We start from the raw sequence: 26,267 nt of genomic DNA, 5'->3' as shown, positions 1-26,267 counted from the left end.
CGGTACTTGCCTGACTGCATTGTGCCAAGTGTAAAGTTTGGTGGAGAGGGGGTTGTGGTGTGGGGTTGTTTTTCAGGGATTGGACTTGGCCCCTTAGTTCCAGTGAAAGGAACTCTTAATGTTTCAGCATACCAAGACAGTTTGGACATTTTCATGCTCGCAACTTTGTGAGAACAGTTTGGGGAAGGCCACTTCCTGTTCTAACATAACTGCATACCAGTGCACAAAGCAAGATCCATAAAGGATGAGAGAGTCTTCATCCAGAAGAATGGTCAAAAATTCCCATAAAAACCTTTCCAGATGAGTTGAAAATGTTAGAGCTGCAAAGGGTGAGCCAACTCCATATTAAACCCAATGCCTTAAGAATGGGATGACATTAAAGTTCATGGGCATGTAAAGGCAGGTGTCCCAAAAGTTTAGCAAAATATTGTATGTGTGTAAATAAAAAAATATATATATATATATATTTTGAAAATATAATGCAAATCATTACTCCAGTCCTCAGTGTCACATGATGCTTCAGAAATCATTCTAATATGCTGATCTGCTGCTCTAGAAACATTATTCTTATTATCAATGTTAAAAACAGTTGTGCTACTTAACAGTTTTGTGCAAACCGTGATATAATTTTTTTCAGGATTCAATAAATAGAACGTTTTCTTTGTAATATTTTTGTAACATTATAAATGTCTTTACTGTCAATTTTGAATGTGTCCTTGCAGAATAAAAGTAATATGTTCTTCTAAAAAGAAAAATCTTGAAACTTCAAACTTTTGAACAATACTCTATAAAAGTATAAAACTATAAAAATTATAAAAAGGTCAAAAGGTAATCAGCAATGATGGTTTAGATACAACTTCACACCCTAAATGGTTAAAAAATGTCTCTTAAAGCTCTTTCTACCGTAGTGGACAGCAGCATCAGAGGGTTAAAAGGGTCTGTCTCTCTGAGTTGAGCTCTTGACCTTCACACAGGTGGACAGTGACCAGCTAGGTTTAGAGTTACACGTCAAATCGACCTGTAATTTAAACCAGTGCATTGAATCCTCGGCTCAGACGCAGTCTCCTTCACTACCCTCCAAATAGACTAACTTCTCAAACTTCATCGCAGCGTCCTACACGTGTTTCTCCTGCAACCTCCAATTTCATCTCACCCCTTTCTGCTCGTCAGTTCAGAGGAAAGAAAATGAAAATCAACAGAAAAACAAATCAGTGTTTTGTTCTTTCGGCAGCGAGCTGCGTGTTCGCGAGCCGCGCACTCCTGCCACGCGGAAAACAAATTCCAATTTGCAGCAGTGTGTTGTTTCTCCACAGGGCAGGACACCGATGGGGCGCCGCAACGAGTGTGTGTGTGTGTGTGTGTGTGTCTGTAAGTGTGAGAGGAACAGACTTCTGATATTGTCACTCCAGACTCACTCATCTCTATTGACTATTTCACAGCCGCCTTTCTAGTAGAGAGAGCAGAAAGAGGAGAATCACCAGTCTTTCAAACTCATCGAAAGAGAGAAAGAACGAGAGACGAGGGAAATAAAGACACACAGAGAGAGGGGGGAACTTTTGGGCTACTTTTAGATTTTCCCAGCAAGCTTTGAACTCGTTTCTCGAGCATGAATTCTTAATGCTGCTAATTTGAACACGAACAAACATGTTTTTTACATGACTAATTCATAAAGGATTTCTCTGGGTATTGTAGTCGCATTTTTTGTTGTTCTAGCAGAGAGTCCTCTTTCATTTGGCAGTCGCAGGCATATTTTTGCTTTTGCGCTCGATTCGATTCATTATGGATTACACAAACAAATTTTGACGATGAAGGAAACGTTAGTTAACAAGGAAGGAGCTTTCATAAGATTTCAGAGGGAAATATCATCTCCTGAAATTATTCACTCTATAAAACCTTTTGAAAGCATGTGAGAAAAAACATATAGGAGTGACTGAGGCTACTTGAAACATGAGAAACACTGTACTTTTACTTTTTTTGTGTGTTTTTTAATGTTATTTTATTTCAATTAATACTTTTTTTCAAAAAAGAATTCATTAAATTTATCAAAAGTGACAGAAAAGTAAAACTGTTGTTCTTTTGAACTTTCAATTGCAGTTAAGTTAAAATAAAAATCAGTGCAGGTAATTAGGGGTGTAACGGTAGGGTACAACAGGGCTAAAGGCACACCTTAAAGGGGGGGTGAAATGCTGTTTCATGCATACTGATCTTTTTACACTGTTAAAGACATGGAATCCCATACTAAACATGGACAAAGTTTCAAAAGTTAAGGTGGACGTTTGATGGGAGTATTTCTTTGTCAAAAATACTACTTCCGGTTAGTCATAAGTTTCTGCAAGTTTTTTGCGATCATGGGTCCACTTGACGTTAATGGGGGCGGAATTTCCTTGTATGGGCCTTACGGACAATTCTACCGGAAGAGCGTGAGAGAGAGAGAGAGAGAGAGAGAGAGAGAGAGCGAAAGTAACAGGCTACGCCCATCAAAGCGCTGGCTTGTAGGATGCGCTGAACAGGTGATGTGCACAATTAACAATGTCACCAAAAAAGTGCGTTTTTGGTTGCCAGACCAAGACAGTCCTGCACAGATTCCCCAAAAACCCCGCGTTAAGGCAACAGTGGATGGAATTTGCTTTTCCAGATCAGCAACTGAGTTGCGCGAATGTTTATATCTGTTCGCTGCATTTCGGTGCCGACTGTTTCATAAACAAGGCCCAGCTCGACGCCGGCTTTTCCGATCGCCTAATGCTGAAGGATGGAGCAGTCCCAACGATAAAGGTCCCAACGTTAGAACCGCGGGCGGTGAGTAAGACTGCTTCAAATGTCTGTGTTTTTGCCTATGCTCATCAAGTAGCCCAAACATGATCACGTATAGTTAATTGATCAATGGAGCATGCGATGTGTAGTGCGTGTACATTTGTTTAGCTGGCCACTATATGTGTAACTTTATGTTTGTGTATTGTAAAAGCACTCCAAACAACAATACACAAAGAGGGGGGAAATATGTTGAACTAAATAAGCGCGCTTCTTCATACAAATGCGCTACTATTCCGTGTCTTTCTATGTAAACACTAACTTAGCCTGCCGTGCAAAACCAGTCCGCTTACTGTCTACACAAACCACGCGTAAACACACAAACACACGTGCACAACTGCACTTCCCACATGTACACCTTCAAAGACAAAAATACGACGATATAATTCAAGTATAAATATGTAAATAACACAAGCCGCTAAGCATATTATATAGTTAGTGTATAACTTGTACCACATAGAGACGTCCTGCTCTAGTCGTTTTTGCTGCTGCTCCTGTTCGACTGCAGCCTCTGGGTCTGATTCCGGATCATAGATGTATGGCTGTATCTGATTAAAAGCCATATTTTTATTTTGAATAAAGTTTTTTTCCCGCTGTTAGGGATGACACAGCTTTACGACGCACTCAACACAATAGCAGCGCGCTGCTGCACACGTCATTCTTTAGCTCCGCTCACACGATACGCCCCCACCCGCTCGGCTTTTTTCGGAAAGACTCGGAACAGCGCATCTTTCTTATATAATTATAAAAAAATAAAGACTTTTCGGAGATATGCAGGATGCAATGCTACTCTATAGGTACTCAAGATTGACATGACACTGACTGAGTGTTTCACCCCCCCTTTAAAAATGTATGGGGTATTGAGGGGGACATTTTACCCCACACATGAGGCAAAAGGCACAGTATTGATACAAATACTTTCGCTAAAATAATAGGTTTTTAATTAAGTTTTAACATAATACTTGTTCAAAACAATCATTTTAGCAGAGTTTTAACTATTTTCTGTTTATTTTGATTAATAAAATATTTATTTATTTTTTATCAATAAATATGCAGCCATTAAAATATGTTAATATATAAATACATCTGAGAAATATAGAAACAAAATCATTTAAAAAAGTGAAGATTCTAAAAGCATTGAAGGAGATCCCATTATAATTGAAATTTAGATTTACAGTAGTAACAATAAATTATACATTTTCTTATATAATATGATTAATATATATGATTAATATATATATATATATATATATATATATATATATATATATATATATATATATATATATATATATATATATATATATATATATATATATATATATATATATATATATATATTAATCTGATGTTTCATTATAAATATGGTGATTATCTCTAAGGTGGTGTCCCAACTTAATATATGATTCTTACAATCCAAATCTAAGCACGTCATGTCAACAGATTGAAAGTCAGCCGGCTGTCTATTATAATGTTAAATGTGCCTTTTACCCCAAAAAACATACTTTTACATTTTCTTCCATTATTGAAAAACTGTTGCTTTAATTACCTTGAACAAACTGACAAACATTAACAAGACCTTTGTTTCAAAATATATTCTATAATTTTAGCAATTCTTTTGTGCTACATTTCACTATCATTTTTAAGAACATCGAATATTAGAATAAAATAAGGATCAACTTTGCGCTGCTGCCTGTAATCGCGTCAAAGATCAGACAAATTTCCACGTGCATCTTGAAAAGGGAATGTTTCGGAAAGTGCTGAGGCAAGTTTTTGTGCAATCAAAGAATCAAAGGAGGCTTTTGTCCTGTGGAGCCTTTAGCCCCGCTGTACCCTACACAATACTGACAGCCTGGTATGTTACCTCGGTTTTGAGAGAAAACTAAATATAAAATTGCTTTTTTATTAAACTGTGGTTTACTGAACAAATTGTCTCTCTCCTTAAATGAATTAAATTATAACAGAGTTTCTTAAAGAAAAACAATATCTCTGCTAATGCTGTTAAGTGTTAACTATATAGCAAGCCATTATGGCCGCTTCACACTGCAACAACTGTACAGGTTCACAGCAGCGGATCTAACGCCATTTTTAAAGGACAACTCCGGTGAGAAATGAACCTAGGTGTAATTAACAGATGGTTACAGACTAGATCGTTCTCTGTGATTCGTTTTCATGGAAATCGAATGTAAAGAGTTTTATCTCTAAAAACAGATTATCTTATAACACTAGTCTATGGGGCACAGGGTAGTGAAATTAAATCGCTAGTTAATACCACTAACAAGGCTGAAAATAGCCTCACACTAACACGGTAGCATAATGAGGGTCCCTACATGCAAACCGAAGCATTGAGAACTTTGTAAGTGTACAAACAGTTTAATAAGAAGATACTTAAAGGGGTGGTGAAAAACTCAGTTTCAGTCAATCTCATGTCAATCTTGAGTACCTATAGAGTAGTATTGCATCCTTCATATCTCAGAAAAGTCTTTAGTTTTATTATATTTATAAAAGAAATATGGGCTGTACCGAGTCTTTCCGGAAAAAAACGAGCGTCTGGAGGCGTATCGAGTGGGCGGAGCTAAAGAATGACGATCGCGAACAAAGCGGTGACATCCTCAAGCATGGAGAAACCCTTGGCTATGAATCTCAGCTAATAGATATATGATCCAGAATCATTCGGAGGCTGAAATAAATTGAACAGGAGAAAGAGCAACAGCAGGACGTCCGTCTCTGTCGTATGTACTGTATTTAGTGGCCTGTCAACATTTGTGTGTGTTTACTTGCAGTTTGATTGATGCAGACATGATTCGGTTTATGGACTATTGTATGCGACTAAACCTTAGCAGTAGCAAGCAAAACGGTTTTGCACGTCAGACTAGTGTAACGTTATACATAGAACAACAATGGAGTAACCGTTAGCGCATTTGAATGACGAAGCACGCGATCGTGTCGTTTACTGATGTTTACTCATGCGACGGTAGTCAACAGCACAGACATTTGAAGAAGTTTTACTCACCGGCTGCTTCCAAAGCAGGACCGAACCTTTATCGCTGGGACCGCTCCGTCAAAAACACACTTCTTTGGTATGATTTTCGTGAAGTCCTGTGACAGCAGTGACCGTGGAGTTCCACTTTGCGATGCGACTGAAGCGATGTTGTGAAGCTTCCCGTCATTTCTGCAATCAAATCTGTTCAAATGCAGCGCTGCCTTCCCGGAATGCTGTGCTGAAGCGTTGAAGTCGCTCGACGTCACCCATAGGAATAAAGTGAAGCGCGGTGGGACAGAAGTGTTCACGGACAACTGGATATGCACCTGAGAGCAGTGTTTATGGGCGTGCATTTCCTCTCTCGCTCTAGTCACGCACACGCGCGCGCATCCTACCGGGAGAAGAGCCGTACGGCCCATACAAGGACCTTCCGCTCTGTTCACGTCAAGTCGAGCCATACTCGAAAAAAAACTCTCCGAAACTTGTGAGAAACCGAAATGAGTATTTATGACACAGAAATAACATTAGTTTTTGAAACTTTGTCTATGTTTAGGATGGGAATCCAAGTCTTTAACAGTGTAAAAAGCTCAGTATGCATGAAACAGCATTTCACCCCCCCTTTAATAAACACAGCGCATTACGCGTTCACAGTCAGGCGCCATTTTGGAAAACAGTCTCGACTCGTCGAACGACGAGAGCTCTGCTAAGTCATGAACTGTGACTTGGAATCTCATATGGTCCGTTGTTTCCGGAAGAAAACACTGAACGCAACAGAGAAAATAAATAAATAAAAATAAAAATGTCCATGTTATTACATTTCACAAACTTAATTCCTATCGACCAGCTCACTTAGAACAGCGCTTGTGGATCGATTTGTCAAGACTGTTTTCCAAGATGGCACCTATCCGTGATCGCGTAAGGCACTGTCTTTATAAAGTTCTCAATGCTTCGGTTTGCATGTAGGGACCCTCATTATGCTACCGTGTTAGTCTGAGGCTATTTTGAGCCTTGTTAGTGATATTAAATAGCGTGGTGTTAACACTTGACTATGCGTAAGTTTCATTTAAAAAGCAACATTTTGAACAAAAGGCTGAGAAAATCATTTTTTTGTAAAAAAAAAAAAAAAAAAAAATGCATTCATATCAGATTCAGAGCAATGATCAAACACAGATATTGATACACAGAGTATATCAAGTCCATCAACACCCCAAATGTTTGCACAGTCCTGTAGCTCGTCCTGGGTCTACATTTCATTCGGTAATATTAGATAGTTTTGATTTATATGATGTTTAATGTTGATGATCATGTTATTTTACATATGCATCTGCTTGCATATGATCGCTTGTTTTACTGCATCTTCCTCGTCTGTGTTTTGATCAGGAGAATCCGTACTCATTCACATGATTCCCCATTCAAAGAGATAGGAGCTGCACTTGCATGCCCTAGAGGCGTTTCAAAGATGGCCGCTGACTGAAATGACTTGTTTAGCCTTACAACCAGGGTTAGCTGTTTCTACATCGTTTCCCTATGATTTTACAGAGCAAATTATGTGTAGGGTTAAGGTTTAGGGGTTGTGATTTGGTTAGGAATAAATCAGGCAGGAATGTTAAAAAAACAAAAACAATGTTGACCCAGGAACTATAGGCAAACTAGACAAAATCAGGGCAGGCTCCCCCATATGGGCATCAGAGCTCGAAGTGTGCCAATCACTGACCACAGATCTGACAAAACTATTCTAACAAAAAGGGGAACAAAAGTTTGCTGATTTCTCACTACAGGACAGCACAATGATATTGACGTCTGCCTTCAAAACGGAGACAGACCTGAGACACAAACCAGTGCAGAGACCAACATGATCAAAGACACACATGAGACTGTTCCTGTGTTGTTCAGAGCTGAACGTCTCCACTGCGCTGACAGATAGTGAACGAGAGAACGCACTCGGAAGAGAAAGAGATAAAAAGAGGCAAAAGTGAAGATGTAATCAAAGAAAGGTAGATTAAACCTGACAGGTCAACACATAACCATGGGGAGAAGAAGCATTTGAGGAGAAAAAAGAACCGAAGGAGAAAAGACAGTTTTCCTACAGTTTCCCTGAATCTGCTAACAGCCAAAATAAACTCAATTCCTGTAATAAAATGAGCAAAATAAAATGAAAGCAGGACTTTCATAAAAATCAAGAGGCGCGCAAATCTCACAACAGAGAGAGAGAGTGTTTGAGAACTCACTGGTGCTGTTTGTAAGGCGAAAGACGACAGAGCTGTCTGGAATATCACACACGTTCCGTACGGACACCTGGCAGGTGTAATTAGCAAAGTCCTGTGGACGGAGGTTCTTCAGCTTCAGCACCTTTGTCTCCCCCTGCAAACGCACACAAACATTCACATGGTAAACATCCTGTACATCAAACTACACGTCTTATGTTAGACAGAGCATGCATTTAAACATCATTTTAAAGTTTGTTTGTCATCCTCTGGAACAAGTGCCGTTTGTGCTTTTATCATTTTCTTTACTACAGAATTGGGACCCACTTTATATCAGATGGCCTTAACTACTATGTATGTACTAATATTTAAATTAATCATTTGATACAATGCACTTATTGTGTACGTACATGTTTTTACATTGTACTTACATTTAGAAAATGACCTGCATGTAATTACATCTGTAATTAATTATAGTCGTTATATCTATAATTACACTTCTGACCCATCCCTTACACCTTATCCTACCCTTAAACTGACCAACACCACCTGTCCTTAACTTTAACCGTATCCCACCTCAATATCAGCAATACAATATGAACACAATAAGTACATTGTACTTATTTTTTGATGCAAGTACCTAGTAATTCAGGCCGCTGAATTTTACTGTTGGAATTTATATTTCAATTTAGTGAGTTACACAACACAAGTGTGAACAGTAGATATACTAATAAAGGTTGCAATATAAACTGGTTGACTTTGATGTTGTTTCTTTAAATATAATGTCAGGAAACCATTACGTTTACTCTACATACAGCATCACATTATTATTTTAATTTCATGAAATGCTAAATGTTCAAATTATATATCACCAATTGAAATATAAGGGGGATGAATTGGAATTGGTAAATTGGCTGATATTCCCAAAAACTTTTGAGAAAGTATTTTTAATTGCGCTCTAGAAAAGGACAGGTTAAATCTATCAAATGTGACCAAGTTCAGTGTCATGTTAATTATGTAAGTAGTAATTCATGTGGACACAAAAAGGTACAGTTTCGTTTCCTGAAAATGACCCTTGAATTTCTATGCAATGTCAGAGGCTTTGTGTGAGTGACAAAGAAAGAATGAATTCAGGAATTTTAAATTCCTCTAATTCTTTTGAATGAGTCCATCAAGAGAATGAATAATCCTCATTATTAATAGCGAAGCCATCAATCTCCATCCATCCCACCTTACGCAAACGGCTCTTTAATAATAAGTGCTCAGATTATGAATTCATCACTTATGGATCGCTGATTTATTGAGTACGTTTCTCTGTGATTGCAGGGGCTCCTGCTGTTATCCGCTGTTCAAGTGATTAACTAATTCAACTATTTTGTTTTAGGGAATATAAGACCTATGAAAGAAACCTCACATATTGTCCAGCTGTATGTGGGATTGTTTGGGATTTACTAAGATTAAGGACAGATTTTCTTTGATTCAAACTTTCTGCAACACCCAGGGATGTCCTCAATTACAAAAATGTACAAATAAATAAACATGTTTGTTTAACTGTTTAATAATGGTGTTTTTATTTTATTTATTTAAAAAGCTCCTCTATTGGTAGGACGTGCCCACAGTTCTCTCAATGAAAAGTGGCTTGATAAACCTACTAAATAAAGTCTTCTGTAAGGGTTAAGGCCAAGAAAACATCATTAGCTCACTATAAAAACAGTAGAAGTCAACGGTGTGTGTTGTACCTGTGTGTACAGAGGCTCGTAGATGTCGACGCCGTTGTCTTTGCTCTGTTCGATTGGTTTATTTCCCCGTTTCCAGATAAAGCGAGCCGGAGGGTTGGAGTTTACCGTACAGCGTAAAAACACTGTTTTCTCCTGATAGTAGTTCCCTCGTACATCACCCACCGTCTGGTGCACCGTGAGCACGGGCTTATCCAGATCTGAAGCACAGAAAGAGAATTCACTTACATTGGGAAAACGTAATCTCTTTAATGGAGTGATCTGAGGTAAATGCACCTTGAACCTGTAATTATCAATGTCCTGATCTTGTGGTCTCAGACAAGACCACTGTTTCCACTGTACTGAAGGTGGCAATTACCTCAGCTGCAGGTCAGTACACTTCACCATTACAGAAATTTAATTAGAGTTTCAATGGATCTGAATGGCTGGATAGCCATTTTACAAAGAGTCTAATTGTTTGAATGAATGATGCAATAAATGTTCTCTAGTGGACTTCATTAAAATGGTTTTGAACTGACAGGTATTTGTCTGGCTGGGTCTTATAAGAAAGACTGTGGCTTCACAAGACTTGCTTGTTATATATAGCACACAAATATCACCATTTGTTTTCATTGTACGGAAAAGCTCAGCTCAGAAACTCTAACATCTTGTTTCACAGAAAATGGTAACTAAATGGCATGAGAATTACTACTGTAAATGATGATAAAATGTTTGTTTCTGTGGGAACGATCCTATGATGAACACGCACAGGCCTCTTAAATATGTCCAAACAAGATACGCACACAGAAACCCACAACTCCGGCAGAGAACAGTATCACGTACGGAGGAAAGAGAGGTGAAGGTTAAATCTATGTGACTGTAACTCAGTCTGACCTCTGACCTCTCCAGGATCTCTCTAATAGACTCACTCACACATAGCTTGTATATTAGCTTCTGAAAGAAACCCAAGCACAACGCCTGAGTGAATTCAACGGCAATAAGCAGTCCCAAATGAAAACATCACATCTATCAGAGAGACACTGACTGGGAAACGAGCTGATCCGTAGGGAATTCCACTGAGATTAATCCGGTGAGCGCACTAACCCACATCACAATGACCATGTCAAATTATCGCTCAATTCTATTAGACGGTCTGGAGCTAATCTGATGACCACAGGCCAGAGGAGAAAATCACCAATGACACAATGACCCAACCCAATATACCAATGAGCGGAACCATTGATTTTCTGTGCAGTGCAACTCTGCGTGTGTGTGTACCTGCGTGTGTGTACCTGCATGGTATTCTCTACGTTATGGGGAGCAAATGTCCCCACTGGGACGTTTTTTGTTTTTTGTTTTTTGTTTTTGGGACCCCATGAGGAAACAGCATATAAATCATGTGAAAGGAAGGTTTTTAAAAATGTAAAAATGCTGAAATTATTCTGAGAGGGGTATGTTTACAGGGTTAGGGGACATATTATACCTGTATACAGTATAAAAATCATTATTTCAAAGTTTCTCAAAGCTTTGCATCTTGTATGTAAAACAATTAATATTGCATTCAATTTCTCAAAAGTTGTTCTTTTGAATTTGAATAAATAAATATATATTCGGCTTTTACAAAAAATATTAAGCACTGTTTTTTAAGCACTGTCACATTTCTGAAGGATTATGACTGGCGTAATGATGCTGGAAATTCAGCTTTGATCACTGGAATAAATTGCATTTTAAAATATATTCAAATAAAAACTGCTATAATAATAATAATAATGATACTAATTCACAAGATTTCTGTTTTAACGTATTTTGATAAAATAAGCCTTGATGAGCATATGAGACTTCTTTCAAGAATATTACAACTTTTGAACAGTGTGTGTACATTATATTTTGAATGATTATAAAATTAAGCAACATCATGAATATTGCAATGTTTTAATGTGCTTTGTGTATGGCCATTAAGCTTCCTAAAGTGTGTGTCATTAGATTGTCATTAGAGATTTGAGAATATTCCTTAAAGTGATAATTCACCCAATAATATAGTCATCACTTGCTTATGTAATTTCAAAACTGTATGAAATGATGTTGATTCAAATCTCTGATTTAACTTTTTTTTCTGTACATTCTCCAAGAGAGGTTTGTGTGGCATTCTTCAAATATTAAAATATTTTTTAGGGAAAATAAATAAATGTTTATTATTTAATATTAAATTTAATTTTTATCTATTTAAATGACTACAATGGCTATCTGGTCAAAACAATGGTTCCTGATAAAGGGGGAAAAAACATACATTCGAGCCATCTCAATACAAATACATCGAGATGCATACAGAAAATTAGGCTGATACCCTAGTAGCCCAAACTCTAACCCACCAACACACACCCTTCTGTATTCAGAAGAGCGCAAACAGAGGCAGGCGTTGCGTTTGATCCCACCAGCATCTCGTGAATTATTTAGCACTCTTCATATTGCCTGAAATGGAGCATCACATGAGTTTGAGCAGCACATTTGGATATAATGAGCACATATGAGCGGCCCAGAATGTACTGTAAGCCTGCAAAGACATTTTTCTGTTTAGATCACTTACAAATCAGTGTCAACATTTGCTGTTCACACACAGACACACACACACACAGTGTCTATATGGACACTGGAGGACATATGGAGTCGGTGAGGAATCACGTGTAAGCGAGTGTGTTCTTTATTCTGTAATGCATTCTTCTGCATAGTAACATTACTGTTAGGAAGGATTGCAGAATTATTTGCATAATGTGCGAGAGTACAGCAGAAAACCTGTGATCTTATAAACATGAGCTTTCTCTCCACCTGGTTGGACCGAGGGCACGGACCCACAATGCACCTGTTCTCTACCCACAGGAACATCTCTGCATCTCTTTCATTATTCAACTCACTCCTGATGAATATGTGTGAGAGAGGACAGATATGGGAACGACTTTGTGTCAATGACTGTCATGAAAACGTAAATGTACAAAATATTAAGAAAGCACAGATAACGAAAATCTAGATCATTTGATTTGTTTCTTCAGTTATCTAAAAATTCACATCCTTCCATGTATGCCATTTCATAATTAATACACTGTTTTAACCCAATGTTGGGTCAAATATGGACTAACCCAGCAATTGGGTTGTTTTAACCCTGCAGTTGGGTTAAATATTTGCTTAAGACAACCCAATCGCTGGGTTAAAACAACCCAACTGCTGGGTTAGTCCATATTTGACCCAGCATTGGGTTGTTTTTTACTCAGAATTTTTTAGAGTGTAGTCATTTTTGGTGACATTTTTTCAAGTAATCAAACATGTTGAGCAGATGCCAATGTGACCAGGAAGATACCTACAGGGACCGGCGTATAAAAGATATTCTGGGGGGATATTATAGAAACATCTAAACTTTAGAATCCCATCTTGTCTGTTTGGTAACCATGGCAATTTCAGTTAGGACCACATTTAGGACAAAAGCTATTACAGAATGACATTTCTTAAGTGCATAATCTTATCTTAACTATGGATAGGAGACGCGTATTACAGAAACATCCTAAATCGACAAGGTGTCCTAACTTCAACCCTTTTTGAAAGAAGGATAGAACGTTTCTGTAATACGCCCCCCTGAATTCTTGGAGATCATATTAACAAGAAAGATTTGTGGCTGATGTAGCGAATATGAAAATAACAATAGTAAAGCCTGAGGCAGCAGACATCTGATTTCCTGTGTTAATATTAGATGATCTACCACAGTGACCAACAGCTGACATCCCCAGGGGTTACTCTAAAGGTCGCAAAGGTGAGGGTCAAAGGTCAATGTTCATATGAGTAAGTCAATACTCTCTCCACTTAACTTGTACAATTTAATAGGTGAATCCTGCCAGAAACAGGTCAGAAAGAAAGAGACAGACAGACGTTTGGACCTCTGCACACTATTGGATAGCGTTACAACCAACCAGAGCAATGAAGGTGAAGCGGATCTAGCGGATATAGATTAAACTTTCGCCGTATCCGGTCGGCAAAACTCCGAACACATCTTCCCTTTTTAAGAATGCCTTCAGTGCCGTTCTTTGTTCTTTTTTCAGAGAAAAGCTTAACTCCAAGTCTTCCAGAGTCGCGGTCAAAGCTGATGCGAAAGACCGCTGTTCGCCAGTTTCTGTGTTTTCAAGTAGCAGGAACTCTGCCGTCATTATGTTAAGCCTGCCTTGATTGTGCTTATGTGACCTTTAGAAACAGATTTTATATAAAAAAGCAGCTCTTCACAAACTTAAAAGTCTTTAAGGACCCAATAATACACGCAGTGCAATGCGACGTCAGGTGTGACGCAAGTGTTTTTTGCTAGTTTCAGCCCAACGTATTTATCATTTTTTATTTATCATTATCATTTATCATCAAGTTATCATTTTCACATCCAGCATTGTTTAAATAGCAAATGCACTCGTGCCCATCTGTTCGCCCATGGGCATTTCAGACTGAAAATGAGGTGTGTTCAGGCACATTGTTGGAGCATTGCTATTTTGAGGAACTCAAAAAAACGACTGAGGCAGGACTTTTAGTGTTATTTTAAGGGTGCGTTATTAATTATGCACCTATAGTCGGGTGCACAACACATACACACTCCACTTATTTACACACACAGGGACGCACAGCAGAACACAAACATTTTTAAATATTAAAAATAAAAGGATTTCTCTCTGGAGAAGCGTTCAGACTTTCCACTGGCAAATTCCGCCATGTAAATAGCGAATCCACCATGGTGCTGGTGCAACTGGCTTTTAAAGGGAATGGGAGATGAGACTCTGATTTGTTTGTTGCACGTTACACCCAAAGCACAACCATGACTCATTAAGAGACTATGGAAACCCTTATGGAACATTCGCCAACCGTGTTTTTCTGTCGTTAAACTAGCAAAAGTGGATTCACCATGTGCTTCATACCATGCGCTCAGCTCATCAAAAAAGGACCCTAATGCTGCGTTCACACCGCACGCGAATGACACGATTCGCGCGAGTGATTTACATGTTAAGTCAATGCAGAGACGCGAATAGGCATTCTGCGGCGTGATTCGCGTGAATGAGGCGGCGCGAATGGTGCGATTCGCGCGAATGACGCGGCAATGATCACGCAAATTGAGCGTTTTGAACGAGTGATTCGCGCGAACCACGCGAATCGCTCAAGTTGAAAAATCTGAACTTTGGCGGATATTCGCGCCGCGTTATCCAATGAGGAGCCTGCTTCTGCTGTCACGTGGTGAAGTGACGGATGGGAAACCCATAGGGGAAACCCCGAGGCCAGAGTAACTTAAAAATACTACTGTATTGTGTCACAAAATGTAGTGTTAATAGTTTTTCAGATGAGAATGTAGTTGTTTAAAGCTCAAATATGTGATTTATTTATTAAGAGAGCTCCTATTTGAAAATTAGATCTGGTGTTTTCGGAGGTGTGAGACCCAGGTGATCACCGGAGCTCAGCGCTCATCAACCCCGGTGAGAGCAGCCTTAACTCGACTAGTCCTTCTGCCGACTGCCGCTGCCTGGCAGAACCCCGTCCCATGACACGAATTCGCGTCTGTTGTGCAGTGAATGTCACACGCGAATGAAGCGAATTTCATGCACGAATGAAGCGAATGGATTCAAATTGTTCACGCGTCCAACTTCGCGCGAATAGCTCGATTTATTCGCGTGATTCGTGTGCGGTGTGAACGCAGCATTAGAGCTATAAAATTAACTTGATTTAAAGTCGTGATGAAATGGAAGTTGTGTCAGATATTTTGTTCCCCCATACTATAATATACAGCTGAGTGAACGCATTATCAGAAAAAAAAAAAATTGTAGGGCGGAACTTGGTTCTATCCAGTGGTTGCTGATTGGATGAAGGCAGATATGAATGAAAGCTTGCAGTGAAATGTGAGAAGTGGGCGGGTTTAAACAGACTAAGCGCTTATATTACCAGAGAATTCATCGGAAGACATTTCATGGTTATGACATTTTGATTAAGAATTACAATGTAAAGTGTGTGTGTGTGTGTGTGTGTTGGGGGGTGAAATTGGGGAGATCGTGCACAATTTTCATTTAAACTATTTTCTGACTTTTTGTTCTGACAAGTTCTTGGTAAGTAAGAAATAGCAGTTAGTTCATTACTGTTTTTTTAGGAGAAATGACAAGATATTAAAGAGATCTCATTTGTGATTTTTCTTTTACGACTAAAGGAGGCTCCAATTAAATTGTCCAGAGATCAGCAGTTGCTGGCGATTTTAATAAACACCTTCTGAATGGGAAAGCAGATCAGGGACTGACTCTCAGTACTGATCCCAAACCTCCAGACTCACAACACACCTGCAGCCTCCTCTTCCTCATATCGGCTAATTACACTCGGCCCTTCCTCGCCTCTGCCCCGCAGCAGGAAATGAGATATTTAGTCAACCCCACTGGCTCAGCGCCAAAAACCTTCAGAGTGCTTTGAACTAGGGTGCAGTTTTAATTAAAAACCCCAGGCAAAGCTCTGAGAGCAGAACTCCGATGGGTGAGAGGGTCACTCACCATCCGAGCACTTCCCGGGTCGCCACCTCCTAACGGGATAAGAATTCCAGAGTAGAGACACAGAGGGACACCACTCTCTCTGGATATATAAAAAAAAGAGATTTTCTATAATTGCTCGTGTTCTGACTGTTCTGATAATTGCCCTAGATTTTCTTGGGACGGTGACACACATAAATACAAATTTCACATGCACACACTCATAGCTGTTGGCTACAGATGGTGTTGTACAGAGATGCTGTTTTTTAATTGGCCTCCCAGAGTAATGACTGCTGTTAGAAGTTGTTGGGGTTTTTTTCCTTTCAATTTTGCTCTAGCAAGATTTTAGTAACCATGCCATTTGTCTTACCAAACGAGCTATTGACCTGTCTGGGAATATTTAGGCACCCAATAACATTATGCAGACCATATCCACAAATCCAGCTCTTATTCATTACCATCAACAGCACGGGCCAACGACACAGGATGTCACTGTACGTAAAGCATGCAAACTACATTCCATTATAGCCAGAAAAAAAAAAAAAAAAAAAACAGAACAGCAGCAGTATAAAATGTTAGATCATTAAATATATATAAGATTGTATTTTGCGTGTGGTTTGGGCCCCACACTTTATGGTTCCATAAAGTTTCCTAAGGTAAACATCAACATTAGTCTTGCTCATCCTTAAGAGTTTTGAACAGAGATTTGAACAAATCCATAACTCACTGAAAAAAAAAGAAAGAAAAAAAACGATTCATGCCAAAAATGTTCTATATAAGCTATCTTTACTTACAGACACTCAGCTTTAAGAGTTTTAAATCCCGTATTATGGTAAATCTCTTTAATTATATCTCTATAAGTTACAAAATAACCCCCTCACAAATTTCGGTGAAACCTCATTTGCCACAAATACTTTGTTACTCAGTCTAAATGGTAATGGACTACTGGGGAAAAAATACACCTAGAAACATCTACGCTGTAATATATATATTTCTCATTTTAAATAAAGATTATTGAGTGCATTTTACAAGAAAATACTATTTCAGTCCTTAAAATTCCATGTTTAATTAAAATGTGTTACTTGTGGAGCCTACAAAGTGACCTTTGCACACACACACACACAAAAATATTATATATATATATATATATATATATATATATATATATATATATATATATATATATATATATATATATATATATATATATATATATATATATATATATATAGACTTTCGCATACACACGTGTTACAATTTCCAGTTTATGTAACCTATTTCCTTGGTATATTACTATGAAAAAAACGAGAGCATGGATGGGCATACATATTTGCTCAAAAACCATGCTGTGAAATGATGGTGGAATGTGGCTGTGTGAATTATTCCATTTGCCAAGTTCAATGCTACATAAAAAGTGCACAAAATTTGACTTTTTACTGATGGCAATGTGTCATATTTCAAGGCCTCATGTCCGCTGTAAAGAATTCCCATTTTGTGAGTCTCCTAAAGGGGCTTGAAAAACAATGTGTTTGGATTTTAAAGACATGCTCCACGTCTGGTGTGCGATCAGTCTTAAATGAGTAAGTCTGAACATAAAGAGTTTGTGAGATCTGCTTCGTTGTAGCAGTGACGGGTCTTAAAGTGACAGCAGCCACTAATGCTGTCTGCCATTAATCTTCATCAAAAATAAAGAAAGTTACTCATTGCTCTTGACTAAAACTTAACTTTAGGGGTTCTGTAGTTAAATGCAGTTTCTTTTTAACTATTTGTGAAATTTACAAGCAATTTCTGAACAATTGATATTTAAGTAAATCTTACACCCATTTTTTTCTCCTTTTCTTCAATTCAACTTAAACCCCATTGCAGATTATTTACGAAAGATGATTTCAACACATTTGGCACCTGGTAGTTTGAGAGTGTTAATTTTGGACCCTAGGTATGCATGTGGCCGCTAATACCAGTCTGCCTGCCTGTGCCCACCTGTTTATCTCAGCACGGCTCTGTATGGATGCACTTTTATCTCCTTTTTACAGTTATACATTCGCTCTCTAACTCTTAAACCATGCCTCTCTCATTGTATTTTCTCCCTCTATCACTAGTAATTAACATTTTATATTGTGTACCATTAATGGAGATGGTATCTTAGTTATCAATGCAAATCAGATAACCAGTGAGTGACGAGAGTAACCCGAGGCAATTCAACACCTCAAATTATATGATCTATAAAATGACCTCTCTAATCTTACTGACTATTGACATATTTGATTATCGGTATAGTTGACAAGAAATGCTTCAAATTTTAAACACGACCAAGTCATTAAAGGGACATCCTGTGATCTTTAAATTGGATGGTAGTTTGTGAGTAACTTAATTATATAATGAATCAACCTGCTTTTAGCCTGTGTAATACTGATAATTGCAAAATCTCATGTCTGCGAGTTGGCAAACAACAAAACGTATTTGTTGGGTTCAGGAGAGCGAATTTTCCAATTAAAAAAACAGTCTGTGCCTTAAGTGTCTGATCAATTCCAAACTAGCAGAAGAAGAAAGATGCATTTTACAGTATATAAAGAAACAGTTCAATCGAAAAAGAAAAATGCATATGGCTAATGTGCTGTATTGCAAAGTCTTCTATGAGAGCTTGCATTCTTATGGAGAGCTCATTTTGACCTTTTTTACTTGGAGTTTGACAGACAGTTGGTTTTAAATAAATGATCAATTTCTGTCCTACTCCTATTGGCCCTTTCACCATTTGTGCACAAACAGATATTTTAGTCCCACCCCAAAACCACAGTATCCACTTTATGCCATTGTAAACCTATGAATGGCACATTAAACTGTGAAAAAACCCTTTACCTTAAAGGGGGGGGGGGGGGGGAGGTCCTTGTATGGGCCGTAAACACTGCTCTCAGGTACATATCCAGTCGTCCGTGAACACTTCTGTCACACCGTGCTCCACTTTATTCCTATGGGTGACATCAAGCGACTTCAACGCTTCAGCACAGCATTCCGGGAAGGCAGCGCTGCATTTGAACCGATTTGAACGCAGAAATGACGGGAAGCTTCACAACATCGCTTCAGTCGCGTCGCAAAAGTGGATCTCCACCGTTCACTGCTGTCAGGACTTCACCAAATCATACCAAAGAAGTGTGTTTTTGACGGAGCGGTCCCAGCGATAAAGGTTCGGTCCTGCTTTGGAAGCAGCCGGTGAGTAAAACTGCTTCAAATGTCTGTGTTGTCGGCTATCGTCGCGTGAGTAAACATCAGTAAACGACACGATCGCGTGCTTCGTCATTCAAATGCGCTAACGGTTACTCCATTGTTCTATGTATAGCGTTACACTAGTCTGACGTGCAAAACCGTTTTGCTTGCTACTGCTAAGGTTTAGTCGCATACAATAGTCCATAAACCGAATCATGTCCTCATAAACTGCGAGTAAACGCACACAAATGTTGACAGGCCACTAAATACAGTCCATACCACAGAGACGGACGTCCTGCTGTTGCTCTTTCTCCTGTTCAATTTATTTCAGCCTCCGAATCATTATCTGTATTAGCTGAGATCGATAGCAAGGGTTTCTCCACGCTTGAGGACGTCACCGCTTTGCGTGCTCGTCATTCTTTAGCTCCGCCCACACGATACGCCTCCAGGCGCTCGTTTTTTTCCGGAAAGACTCGGTACAGCCCATATTTCTTTTATAAATATAATACAACTAAAGACTTTTCGGAGATATGAAGGATGCAATACTACTCTATAGGTACTCAAGATTGACATGAGATTGACTGAAACTGAGTGTTTCACCGCCCCTTTAAATAATACAAAAGTCAATGGCATTTAAGATTATTTTCAAAGTAGGCATTCATGATGTATACAGTTGAGGTCAGAATTATTGGCATCCTTGGTAAATATGATCAAAGATGGCTGGAAAAAAAAAAATCTGCATTGTTTATCGTTTTGATCTATCATTCAAAACATTTGCAAAACACCTAACATTTCAGTAAAGTAAAATAATTAAAAATCAGGGGGAAAACCACATTATGAAATAAATGTTTTTTCTGCAAAGCACGTTGGCCACAATTATCGGCACCCATAGAACGTTTTATAGTAAAATATTTCTGAAGTATATTCACATTGATATTTAAAAAAAGTGTGCACACCAGGGTGACTAAAAGCATGAAATTTGTACAGCCATGACGTCTTGTTCTACAAGGGTATAAATATGAGAAACACAAAAGCCAAATTCCCTTAGTCATTCATCACAATGAGTAAAAAAACAATATATTTCTAATCTGCAGCAAAAGAGATAGTTTACCTTTACAAAATAAAAAAGTGGCTGTAGACAAAAAGCATTGAAAATCCCCATTTCCAGCATCAGGGTGGTGATAAAGAAGATCCAATCAACTAAAGATGTTCTGAATCTGCCTGAAAGATGATGTGTGTATACATTGTCTTCATGCACGAGATGAGGAATGTTTGAGTGGACAAAGACTCTCCGAGGATCACAGATTGAGAATTGCAGAGATTATTTGAGTCTTGGGGTCAGAAAGCCTAAAAAAATATATAATAACCCCCACATCACCACATGTTGTTTGGGAGGTTTTCAAGTAAAGTCTTCCTTGTTCATCCAAAAACAAACTCCAGCACATTCAGTTGTCAGACACGACTGGAAAGTCAAAAGGGACCTGGTTCTGTGGTCAGATGAAACTATAAAAAGAGCTTTTTGGCAGCAAACCCACTAGATAGGCTTGGTCCAAACAGGGATAAAAAGTACCCCATGCCCACACAGTTAACTATACCGCTGGATTACTAATGTTGTGGGTCTGGACTCCTTATTCAGACACATGGCCTCATGGATTCATGGATTCTAGCAAATACCAACAGATAATAAACCAAAACCTAACGGATTCTGCTAGAAATTATAAAATGGGCCGTGGTTGGACCTTCCATAGGACGGTGATCCAAAACAAACATCAAAATCAACACACAAATGTGTCACTGAGCACAACATGAAGCTTCTGCCATGACCATCCCAGTCCTCTGACCTAAACCCTTAACTGAAGAGAAGAAGAGAAGAACTGAAGAGAAGAAGCGCCGGCATGAAGCTGAGGATCTGGAGAGTTTCAGTATGGAGGAATGGTTTCTGATCTCTTGTCAGGTGTTCTCCGAAATCATCAGGCATCTTAGGAGAAGATGGTTGCAAAAAAGTACTTAATAAAAGGGTGCCAATAATTAAGGCCCTCGTGTTTTGGGGAAAAATATTCTTCATAATGTGATTTACTCCCCACTTTTAATTTACTTCAATGAAAGGTTATTTTTGATTTGTGACATTTTTTAAATAAAAGATCAAAAGGATAAACAATGCAGATTTATTTTTACAGCCATATTTGATCATATTTACCAGAGGTGCCAATAATTCTGATACACTTAGCCAAGTGTCAAGAGTTAAAAACCACACAATGTCAATACAAGGGCAACATAAAAGGATTGCAACCTATTATACGTTCCTTATATTTGTGCAATACAACAGTACATTATATGAGAAAAAAATGTAGAATGGATCTTGATCTCATTGATTATAGGAATAACATTTAAAACATGTATAATTTTTTTTTAATTTTAACGTTTTATATTTTTTAGTTGTTCAAAAATATTAATAAAAATGAAATACTATGGCATAGTTTATAGTATAGTATCGTATAATATAATATAGAATAGTGTAGTATATTATAGTATAGCATGGGCGTAGGAACCATTGTGTGTGTGTGGGACAAGACCCACCCACTTTTTAAGACCAATGATATTGGACACACTCACTTTTATCGTCTCTAATTCAGCATATGTCGAACCTATGCTCGATTTGCCTAAAAACGTTATGCCATGCGTCTTACCCCTACCCTATAGCCACGATAAGTAATTCAGTGATTTCTGTCATTTTGTCTGGCCCAATCAATCATTTAGTAAACGGCACTTTTTCTGTCTGGACACGGAGCATAAAAAACATGCAACTTATTAATTATCATTATCTGTGAAACTGTTGATTTCTATGGCAGTTAAATGAATATAGCCTTTTTATTAGACGATTGGTATTGACTGGTTTGAGGTCTTTTTTGGTATAGGAAAGGGATATGGCCTCAAACACACCATAATGCAGGAAATCACATCTATGAAATCTTTTTTTTTTTCTGGGGGAGAACCCCCAGACCCACGGCAAAACAATTTCCCCATCTATCATATTTTGCCTTAGCCGCTACTGACCCACCCACTTTTTATTTGCTTCCGACGCCCATGTAGTACAGTATATTATAGTGTAGTCTAGTGTAGTGTAGTATACTGTAGTATAGAATTATACTAAAATTCTGCCAGGAACGTGCATTAGAAAAGAAAAATTGTACGATCTGTATTTGTGTGTTTAGTGTGAAGAACGGTCACAGCATGAAACCCTGCAGGAATTGACTGTCTATCACACAGAACATTCAAACAAGCTGCTTTAGAAAATCTCAAGACTCCAATACATCTCTCCAGCACAGACTGAGACGCAAATATCCGTGAGTGTGTGGGAGGCGGAAGTTTAGCATCTAGGGATCAATAGGGCCCCAGGGGGCCGGGGCAGAGTATCGCGTGCCCAGCACGAGGGCCCCGTGCTCCCTGGCCTCCTGAAGCGCAGGGCCACGGCACAGGGCATAGAGGAGAAGAGCTCTACTGCTTGTTTAACCTTTCATAAAACAGCCCTTCCGTTGTGCACACACACACACAAACAGAGGCAGGACATGCAATGTAAGCATTTGTGGATTATCTTGATATAGAGCCCCTCTTTCATTTTAAGAGCCCTTTATATCTTCTTTTCCGCACCTTCCACTTTATTTACTAGTTTTCCTGGAGGCAGCTTTTCTTTTACAATTACTGGCTCTGCTCCAAAGGTAGAGAAGGTGTCAGGCAGGGAATACACTTCTGTTCTTGGCTACCTTCACTCTTTCTGTGTGGTTTTTTTATCTATCTTTCTATCTTGGTGCAGTTATTTAGTAGCAAATCCTTGAGAATGAGACATTTTATATCCATTATATCTACAGATATCTTCAGAACTCTCCCCGTTTTTCTCAGATAGCACGTAAATCACCTTGAAAACTCTTGAAAAAAGGTACAAAAAGACCCCCAAAAAAGGAAAGGAAATTCTTAAAAGGAAAAGTGTCCAGTTTTTTTAATTAAAATATATTTTACAATTATAGATTAATATGACAGTCAGTTATAAATAAGACATTTTAAACTGTGTCATTGTAGCACTATCACTATGTATGAGTATTTCTTTATTCATTTTGTTGACTGATGCGAAACATGAGATTAAAACTCATTGGTTCTTGCTGACAGTGGCGGCGCCGGGGGGGGTTAGGTGGTGCTGCAGCTCCCCCTATATTAGTCATAGCACCTGGCCAGCACCCCCAAGAAATGTCTGGAATTTTTTATATTTATATTTTAATGTCATGTTTGAATATTCTCTCATGTTTTTAAAATAGGAATTAAATAATAATTTAAAATTATATATTAGTCTAAAATAACATGAGGCCCAAACAGGTGATCATCTTTGGCCAATGGGCTCGGCGCCCGCGAACCTCTGACCTTAACACATTTCAGCTTGCTTTGATAGCAAGTTTTAGCAAAGTAAAATAACGTTACACCAAAATGGATCGTTTTTTGCTCCCTAAACGTCCACGTTCTGAGTCATATCCTGAAACGAGAAATGAGACTGTGAAGGTGCAGACACAACACTCGTCATCACAGAGCCTCAAGAACAAGAAAATTCCTGGGATGAACTTAAAGACAGAGAATCGGCGGCGGCGGTTTCCATTGAGGATGCTAACGTTACGGTCAGTCAGTGTTGCCAACTCTCGCGAGACAAATAATCAACCGCAGCTTCAAAAACAAGCCCAATATTACTATATTATTAATTATTATCAATATCATTTATGATCAACAATTTATCAATAAATGAGCCGGCTATTAAATTGAAACCTTTCAGAGTTTGAAAAGCAAACACAGATGTGATATTACAAAATTATTCAAATTGCAATAAAGGCTGTGAACAGAAGAGGTTTGGAGATGAAAAAAGTGATGTGAAGGCTAATTATGGTAACCCATAGTCGGAGTTAGTGCACACATTAGCAGTGGTGAATAGCACACATTTAATTTTATTGTTTTATCATAGCCTGTAATAATAAAACATTGAGATTCTTCGGAATTAAAAAGTGCATTATAAATAAAATCTATTATTATCATTTTTTTTTTTAAATCGGTAAATTAGGTGCCTCTCCTCCGTTTCCTCCGTCTCTGTACATGTCTTCTGGTTGTATTGTTTGTAAAACAAAAAATGTAATCGTCTATTTACATCTACGAACTATCATTACGTGCATTTATAATGTCCCAGTCTATGGTCACATCACATGCCTGCACGTTGAATGCGATTTTTCTTCAATGAGGAGCGAGGCGGGATGTATGAGGACGAATTGCAGTATCGTTGCATTGAATGGCCATTAGCTGTGAGAAGACAGTGTCAGCAATGTACTGGACAAAACAGTAAGTATTAAGAAACAAAGTTGCTTGTCATATTTTCCTAACAAGCAAACACATTTTTAAAAATAAGCCCAAAAAAAACGCAACCCACGACTCAAGATTTTTAACACGACTTGCCCAAAAAGAAGCCCAAAGTCGCGTAACACGCAGACTTGGCAACCATGGTTACGGTTTGAGCTGCAGGTGATATTAGCAACCATCCTCAAGGGGGCCCAGAATTAGAATATATTTATTATTAATTAAATTTAATATAAATTATATATATATATAGGCGGGTGTGTACGCATTAATTTATACCAGGGTGGTCCAATGCGACTCCATAATGATGCAGCAAAATTCAAAGCATCTTCTCTTAAGTGTTAAGCATCCCCATAGCACCTGCAACAGAAAATCTCTGGAGCCGCCACTGCTTGCTGAAACTCAAATGTGATGCGTAACACAAGAATGAATCTCACTGGTTTTTGAGGAAGCTCAAACGTGCTGCGTTACACAAGAATGAACCTCATTGGTTTTTGAAGAAGCTCAAACGTGCTGCGTAACACAAGATTGAACCTCATTGGTTCTTGATGAAGCTCAAACATGCCGAGTTACAAGAGTGAACCTCATTGGTTCTTGAGGAAGGACAAGCATGCTGTGAAACACAAGAATGAACCTCGTTGGTATATAAAGTGATCGAGTATCTTCAGAAAATTTGGACTAAACTGCTCCATTAATATCGATCAGTGATAAACAGCTAGAATTCACATTGATGACACCACCATTTGAACCTCAAAAACACATTTAAAAAGAAACTGCAGATTACTTGAAATAATAGCGTCTCAGCTAGCGCAGAGGACCAGGGGGCGACGCAGTCTAGACTTCTAACAAGTCAATCCAGCGTGTCTGCACAGGGAACGATTGAAACGGCGACGGACAGCTCTGACATGCTTCAACCTTTCAGTTTCCAGGTATTTGGACATGGATATTGAAATAACAAACAGGCGATGGAGGCCGGGGTGATTGATGGAGTGAGCGGGCCAGACTACACCCTGCTGGTAGTCTGTGTGCCAGTTCATTCGGCTGGTATTTCTTTATGTTTTCCCCCTTAGTTAACAAAAGCCATAGAAAAGGTCAAGCTGGTCTTGACTTGGTGGTCTATTGTGTAAAAATAACCTTCACAGAGAATGGAAAAAGCCTATAGGACTCAATGATAAAAACAGATTTAAGATAAAAAAAAGAGCATGTGGACATTCAGACAGATGTTATCGGCAGTTCACCCACAGACGCTTTTATTCTGCTGTATTTTTACTCCCTGGAGTCACAGTTTCTCAGTGTGTGAGGATAGTTCTTTATACAGCACTGGAGACGGTCACAATATGAAGACCATCATACCTAAATGTCAATATTGAGAGGCTGTGCTGGTTAACACCTAAGTGTGACTGGATAGTAATGATCTTAGTAATACAATGACTACCCGTTCTTGAATCAAGCTCTGAAACTTTGG

At 38.5% G+C, this 26,267-nt stretch overlaps 1 protein-coding gene across 5 annotated transcripts in view; it reads right to left on the bottom strand.

The window, feature by feature from the left end:
• Window positions 1-26,267, bottom strand: part of LOC137044850 (MAM domain-containing glycosylphosphatidylinositol anchor protein 1) — a 332,623-nt gene that overhangs the window by 121,648 nt on the left and 184,708 nt on the right. For all 5 annotated transcript variants that reach the window (XM_067421199.1, XM_067421200.1, XM_067421203.1 and 2 more), the window contains 2 exons: window positions 9,735-9,931; window positions 8,020-8,152 (listed from right to left, as the gene is read on the bottom strand). In XM_067421199.1, the coding sequence (XP_067277300.1) occupies window positions 8,020-8,152; window positions 9,735-9,931 (330 nt within the window). The remainder of the gene's footprint in view (window positions 1-8,019; window positions 8,153-9,734; window positions 9,932-26,267) is intronic.

This window comes from Pseudorasbora parva, chromosome 17 (genome assembly GCF_024679245.1).
Source record: "Pseudorasbora parva isolate DD20220531a chromosome 17, ASM2467924v1, whole genome shotgun sequence".
Classification (NCBI taxonomy): Eukaryota; Metazoa; Chordata; class Actinopteri; order Cypriniformes; family Gobionidae; genus Pseudorasbora; species Pseudorasbora parva.
This window is presented reverse-complemented; position numbering and strand designations above follow the sequence as displayed.